Genomic DNA, 8074 nt, shown 5'->3' on the forward strand with positions numbered 1-8074 from the left:
CGAAGCAAGCATTGTCCTTCGAATGTACATTAATTATTGCACGCTTGTCACTTACCGACAGCGGCAATTCAAAGTAACACCCCGTGTGCATGGGATTAAGCTTGTCGTCAACCATACTATTATGAAACGTCTAACGTACTACACTCGAACGTCAGTAGTACAATGTAGTAGTATGATAGACGTACGATGTACGATAGACGTATGGTAGACGTACGACAGACGTATGGTAGACGTATGGTAGACGTACGACAGACGTATGGTCGATGTACAATAGACGTATGGCAGACGTAGACGTAGACGTATAATAGTTTGTACGATAGACGTATGGTAGACGTAGACGTAGACGTAGACGTATAAATGTTTGATATCAGTTTAATAGACCTATGATACACGTTCAATAGTGCGATCATGTTATATATTATAGTGTAAAGTATTTAATATGCAACGGCCACTTGGTGTGAGATACTGCCATACCTCTTGATAAAACGTATCTCTTGTGTTATCGAAAATTTAAGCTGCATGTGCATGTTAAAATAAAAAATTGCTTAGAGGTGTTCTCATTTTACTATGAGAACAATGAGGTATCAGCGTTTTGAAGATAAATCACGTACATTTTGATTGTAAAAATAAATGGACTCTGCTCGCATCAATTTGTCACTCAGTCAGTCAGTCAGTCAGTCAGCCACAATGAACTGTGACGAATGCCACGAATACCTACGAATCGAAAATCTCGAGGTTGTAGGTTTCGTAAATATACAAAAAAAAAAATAAAAATTGAAAAAGAACGAAAAAAACTACGAGATGAACTGGACTTCTTATGGTGCGAATCAACTTTACATGGATGTTGGTTTTACTACTATTATGGCGAACCGGATATTTTTCATTTAAATAATTTATTTAATGAAAATAACTAAAATTATTTGTATACTTATTAAAAATAAATAAGAAGCAAAATTTATCTAATGAAGACAAATAAAACTATTTGTGTATATTAAAAATAAATAAATAAATAAATAATTTTTACTAACGTTTTAATAAAACCATTTTTATGTATTTCTTTTAAAATAAATAAAATAAAAAGAATAAATATATTACATTCAAGCAAATTATTATTATTTTCCCTATTCTCTTCCATTCCTGAGAACATCTTAGAAATAAGAACGCGTCCGTCAACCATACTATTATGAAACGTCTAACGTACTACACTCAAACGTCAGTAGTACAATGTAGTAGTATGATAGACGTACGATGTACGATAGACGTATGGTAGACGTAGACATAGACGTATAATAGATCTTTGATATCAGTTTAATAGACGTATGATACACGTTCAATAGTGTGATCATGTTATATATAATAGTATAAAGAATTTAATATGCAACGGTCACTTGGTGTGAGACACTGCCATACCTCTTGATAAAATGTATTTCTTGTGTTATCGAAATCTTATATATTTTTTCATATAATTTTTTATATAATTTTTTAGTCTCTTATTTTTTAATAATTTTTTCAATTTTCTTATAATTTTTAAATATTTAATTATTTGTGTATGTAAACAATAAAATAAATAATTTTAATAAATAATACGTTAATAAAACCATTTTTATATATTCTTTTTAAAATAAATAAAATGAAAAAAAATATATTACATTCAAACAAATTATTATTATTATTTTCCCTATTCTCTTCCATTCCTGAGAACACCTTAGAAATAAGAACGCGTGCGATTGAGAACATTGGCGTGCAATGTATAAAATGAGCCATGGGAGAGCATGAGCAAGCGAGCGAGGATAAAACGTGCGTGTGGGGGGAAGGAGGATGATGCATCGCCACACCGCATCGCAGCGTCTGATGAGCGCAATTTATGGGAGGGAGCGAGAAAGAAAACACATGTGTGCTTCCATCACCTATGCTATGATAAGCATTGCGAGGTGGCATCACCTCCTCCCTTCAAGGCGTGGTTAGAATGACAAAATACATGCCGTGAAATGTTCCTCCCGCTCCCCCCACGTGACATCATCATGGTCAGTACGGCAAAGACGCGTGCCGTGAATTTCCCCCTGCCCCCGCACAAATCGAGGTGACAACGCCTTCCCCCTCCAAAACGCAGTTAGCACGGCAAAAAGAACATTGGCGTGCGAGCGAGTAGGCATGTGGCATCACCCCCTCCCTTCAAGGCGTGGTTAGCACGACAAATACATGCCGTGAAATGTTCCTCCCGCTTCCCCCACGTGACATCATCATGGTCAGTACGGCAAAGACGCGTCGTGAAATTTCCCCCCTGCCCCCGCACCCCCCCTCAGATCCCTGAGTTAGAATCCGCCTTGCTTAACTACTTTGCTGCATAACCATATGCATAAGAAAATTTCATTATGCAAGAGTATGCTCCTGTGTAAATCTATTACAGATATAGTAAAAATATTATTATGCAATATGTAAAAATGAGAACCAAGGTATAATATTTGTTCTGCGATATGGGCCTTGCGAAATCTTGATAGGCAGTGTACAAAAGACGCGACGCTTTTTGCTTTGCCCGCGCAGCTACGCGACACGTGATATGATCAGACTACCTCCCCCAGTTTCTCATTCTTCGCTTCTTCGCCACATCTAGTGACGTGTAGACCGTGTAGTGCGTGTAATATACTTTCCGATCGCCTGCAGTCCATGAGGTCACAAAATGGATAAAGGAGCTGGACGACCTGGACGAAGACGTAAGTAGATATATCTACTTATATATTAAAAAAAATATATATACAGTATATTATTAAACATAATATATATATAATACATATATTTTTATTTTACAGCGAAAAGCGAGGGAAGTCGCTGCGAGGTGACGGCGAGATCGACGTCGAGATCGACGCCGAGACCAGCGGCGACGACGGCGTCGACATCGAGAGCAATGGCGACGACGACGTCGACGCCGATACCAGCGGCAACAACGACGTCGACGTGGAGAGCAGTGGCGACGACGGGGACGACGCGATACGACGGCGACGACGACGTGTCGACGGCGACGACGGCGACGACGGTGTCGACGGCGACGACGGCGACGACGGTGTCGACGGCGACGACGGCGACGACGGCGTCACCAACAAATAGTGTGTCCGCGAGGCCGAGGACGGTCTCGCGGCACACTCAGACAGAGGATGACATGGGTAAAGTAAGTACCCATTAGCTTAAAATTATAATTTTAATTTTACATTTATGTATATGTACGTATGTATGTATGTACGTACGTATGTATGTATGTATGTATGTATCAGTGTTGCCGTTGAGCCGATTTGCAGCAACCGAGTGCAGAAGAAACAGCACCCGCAGCATTCTCTCCCCATCAGCGGGTGCAGTTTCTTCTGCACTCGGTAGCTGCGAATTGACGCCTCAACGGCAACACTGGTATGTATGTATGTATGTATGTATGTATGTATGTATGTATGTATGTATGTATGTATGTACACACCCACACACACACACATGTATCTGATTAAAATTATTTACAGAAAATCAAAATGGAAGTACATCGTTACATACAAAAACAGAGGCGGCAAAATTATAAATGGGCCAATAGGCAACGGCCCCCTTTTTGTTCTGCTGCGAAGGCCGATCCGCCCGCTGCGGCCGCACACCCCGCTGCGGCCGCTCAGCCCGCAGTGGCTGCTAAAGCTGTGCCGGCAGTGCCACCGGGATACGTCCCCGCATCATGTCTACAATTGTTCGTCCCCCCAGGGTACGTTCCAGCATCTTCCGTCCCCCCGGGGTACGTCCCAGCATCTTCCGTCCCCCCGGGGTACGTCCCAGCATCTTCCTTCCCACAGGGGTACGTTCCAGCATCTTCCGTCCCACAGGGGTACGTTCCAGCATCATCCGTCCCCTCGGGATACGTTCCGGCATCATTGGCAGCACCAGCAGGATATATTAGATATCCTTAATTAATGGATATGTAACCTCGTAAAGTAAGATATAAATTGAGGCTGATAGCAAAGCAATAGCTTGTTCCCTAGTCGCAAACGTAGTATGAATTAACAGGGAACTTTGCGTTGAGGAATAAAATTTTTTTCACATTATTAAAATTTTTATTAGAGTTTTGAAGACTATTTTTTGAAAACAATTCTTACAGTTCAAATATCCAACTTTTTTACTTTAGATAATTATATTCAAACTTTATGAAAAAACTATATATATCACCCTCTTAGTAAATATTTTTGACAAGAATGATATAAATGTTATAAATTTGCACCATGTTACTCAAGCATTAAATCTTCAACGTAATGTTTCCTTTAATTCATAGTAAGTTAGCGACAAGGGAACAAGCTATTGTTTTTGTCGTAAAACGTATACTTTTCAGTATTGTCGATTAGATTTAAGTATATTTTGTGTAGTTTTTAAGTAAATATCGTCTGGCCAAGTTTCTGATTTTACAAGTTAAGATATTAAGTTGAGGCTGATAACAAAGCAATAGCTTGTTCCCTAGTCGCAAACCTAGTATGAATTAACATGGAACTTTGCGTTGAGGAATAAAATTTTTTTCACATTATTAAAATTTTTATTAGAGTTTTGAAGACTATTTTTTGAAAACAATTCGTACAGTTCAAATATCCAACTTTTTTACTTTAGATAATTATATTCAAACTTTATGAAAAAACTATATATATTACCCTCTTAGTACATATTTTTGACAAGAATGATATAAATGTTATAAATTTGCACCATGTTACTCAAGCATTAAATCTTCAACGTAATGTTTCCTTTAATTCATAGTAAGCTAGCAACAAGGAAACAAGCTATTGTTTTTGTCGTAAAACGTATACTTTTCAGTATTGTCGATTAGATTTAAGTATATTTTGTGTAGTTTTTAAGTAAATATCGTCTGGCCAAGTTTCTGATTTTACAAGTTAAGATATTAAATTGAGGCTGATAGCAAAGCAATGAACATGTTTGCTGTATGTGACATACATATGCGTGCGTGCGATACATGTGTGAAGCGAAACCTTTCGTTAAATTTAATGTAAAAGTATACCAAAATAAAATTTTTTCGAAAGTCTATCTGCAAAAGAACGATTTATTTTCTTATTTTATTATATCTTCAACATTTTTTTCTGGCAACAAAACATGATTTCGAGCATTCATATGTACATACATACGTGTGTGTGTGTGTGTGTGTGTGTGTGTGTGTGTGTGTGTGTGTGTGTATGTGTATAAACAAATATTCAAAACATTCACGTAGATTATAAAATGTGATTGCTTTTATTATGACACATTTTATAATCTAACAATAAGTGAATATCATCTGGAATATTTCTCTTAAAAAGAATTTAAAGTTTGCATCAAATTATTGAGAATTGAAAGTTGAAAATTAGAATTTGACCAGTCAGATAATTTGAATTTTGCGTTTTGTTTTGACTGGTTGGATTCTAATTTTCAACTTGCAATTCTCTATGTCTAATCTGATCCAGACTTGTAGCCGTTATATATTTTTATTATGATTTTACGATCAACGGCATTGTTACGCTAGATGCAAAAATTTTTGTCAGGGCACTAAAAAAGTTTTACGAACCTGAGTAAGGTCGATAAATTAGGTCGTTGTAATTATCCAGCGATACGCTTCGCTGCAAATTCGATTACAGCGCCGCCGTCGGAGTATCGAGCAACTAAACTAGTGTTGTTCGCTCCAACATCACGATAAAATTATATAAACAATTTTCATACACTTATATCTTTTATACTAGAGCTTCTAGGATCATTCTGCAAGCGCCGTATTATTCTTTGATTTAATTCACACTTCGCTAGCTACTTATTTTATACATACTATGTCTACAATTTTTATATGAGCACATGTTGTCACGAGTCGGCTGCAGAAACCGACAATTATATTATAATTTTTTAATCAACTTTCGTTTTTCGTATTAAATTATAGCTAGCAAACTGTGTTTTTGTCACTACTTTAATTGTGTAAAAGGATTTTGCGATCTGTTAAGCCAATTAAAAATTATCTGTGCACAAAAATACGCACGTGTAGAGATCGGTCCAGCATCGCCTTAAGCACATTTCTTTCTTATTGAAATAATTTGTTATCTAGGCAGACAATTGTCGCCAAATTTTTTGTATGACTTTCAAATCCAATATACAACAATTTAATTTTTCCTTTTTTTTTCTATTTTGAATATACAGGGACTATACGTGCAATACATCCTTAAAGCGCTTACAAATGTATCTTTATGTGGAAATTTTTGGCAAGATTTTAATGCATAAGAATGTCTTTGCATGCAAAACGATAAGAAAAGACGGTATTCTTAGTCCGTTCTTATATTCAACATCGTCTCAAGTTCAGTCTTAAGATGTCATAAACCACAAAGCCGTATTAGCGTCTTAAGACATTACTTAAGATGGTCTTGTAATAAGAATGGACTATGAATACCGGCCAAAAGTTTGGAATTTAGTGGAGTATGGAAGAAGTTGACAAGGGGAGGACCAAGTGAGAGACCCCTGGATTTTGATCCCAATTTTTTTAGTTATTCTGGAGACGAAAAAAAAGTTTACGTCTCCCGGCGTTTCATTGAATAGGCCTTCGAAATAATAAATTTGCGAAAATTGGCCAAACCGCCGCGCGCCATATAAGCCTTCCCGGTAACTGTTCTCGCAACCAGTGCAGTCGGCTCCGTGCGTTAGGTACTTGCTTCACAAACATAAGATCCGGGTTCGCTCCCGGATGTGTGCAATATTTTTTTTTTCTTATTTTTTAATAAATGTATTTATTTATCTTGATGATATTAATATAGTATGCAAATTTCTAAAATAGAAAATTTAATTTAATATCATTTTCTAAACTTCAATTTAAATTTAATTTGAAGCGAATTTGAATTCAAGTAATAATATTTGAAATAATAAATAGGTAATAATAATAATAATATATAAGTTATTTGAAACGGATAACATATAAAGGCAACGTATCTAAATTTTAAAATTGTTTAAATTTAACACTGGTATTCTTCTTCTACGATTAATTATTTTAAAAACTAGAATTTTAAAATACTGTTAATATTATTTCCAATTAAATTTTAAATTAAACAATTTGAAAATTTAGATACGTTGCTTTTATATGTTATCCGTTTCAAATAACTTATATATTATTATTATTATTACCTATTTATTATTTCAAATATTATTACTTGAATTCAAATTCCCTTCAAATTAAATTTAAATTGAAGTTTAGAAAATGATATTAAATTAAATTTTCTATTTTAGAAATTTGCATACTATATTAATATCATCAAGATAAATAAATACATTTATTAAAAAATAAGAAAAAAAATATTGCACACATCCGGGAGCGAACCCGGATCTTATGTTTGTGAAGCAAGCACCTAACGCACGGAGCCGACTGCACTGGTTGCGAGAACAGTTACCGGGAAGGCTTATATGGCGCGCGGCGGTTTGGCCAATTTTCACAAATTTATTATTTCGAAACTAAGGCCTATTCAATGAAACGCCGGAAGACGTAAACTTTTCTTTCGTCTCCAGAATAACTAAAAAAATTGGGATCAAAATCCAGGGGTCTCTCATTTGGTCCTTCCCTTGTGAGACTGCGTTCAAACTCGCATGATACATTTGTAAATCATTTTTAAGTAGATATCACATGGATAGCTGCCCATTGCTCAAAGTCTCAGGGTAGAACTTTTGGAAAATTAGATGTTATATTTCTTTTACAAATATACATATTCCACAGGATGGCATGTCAGCCTTTTCGGAAAATTTCAAGTTTCTCCGACCATACTCTCTGAACTCTCTAACTACTCTTCGCGATATTTTTATAAAAACTTGATTTTTTAATGAAATTTCTGATTTCTTTTTTAATAGCAAATAATAGTGCTGAGCAATTAATCCACATTTGAGAAAAGTAGAAATTCTTTTTTTTAACGTTGTAGGGTTTTTTTTTTAATTTGTAAGTGGTAAAGGCATCTGCGATTGCTAGAAATAAGCCTCTAATGCTATTTTGAAAAAAATTGCTGCTCAATTTTTTCGGAATTTTAATTTTGATCATAAGAGTCAAATGGCGACTCCTTTAATTATGAGTAAT

The 8074-nt window shown here is 35.7% G+C and overlaps 1 protein-coding gene across 1 annotated transcript; it reads left to right on the forward strand.

Moving 5' to 3' along the window:
* The first annotated feature begins 2343 nt into the window (after positions 1-2343).
* Positions 2344-5052, forward strand: LOC120357251 (U1 small nuclear ribonucleoprotein A-like). Its single transcript, XM_039447334.1, has 3 exons — positions 2344-2711; positions 2808-3163; positions 3501-5052. Exons 1-3 carry the CDS (start codon positions 2678-2680, stop codon positions 3927-3929), a joined length of 819 nt encoding a protein of 272 aa, XP_039303268.1. The 5' UTR covers positions 2344-2677; the 3' UTR covers positions 3930-5052.
* Positions 5053-8074: the final 3022 nt, after the last annotated feature.

The sequence above is a fragment of the Solenopsis invicta genome, chromosome 3 (assembly GCF_016802725.1).
Source record: "Solenopsis invicta isolate M01_SB chromosome 3, UNIL_Sinv_3.0, whole genome shotgun sequence".
Lineage (NCBI taxonomy): Eukaryota > Metazoa > Arthropoda > Insecta > Hymenoptera > Formicidae > Solenopsis > Solenopsis invicta.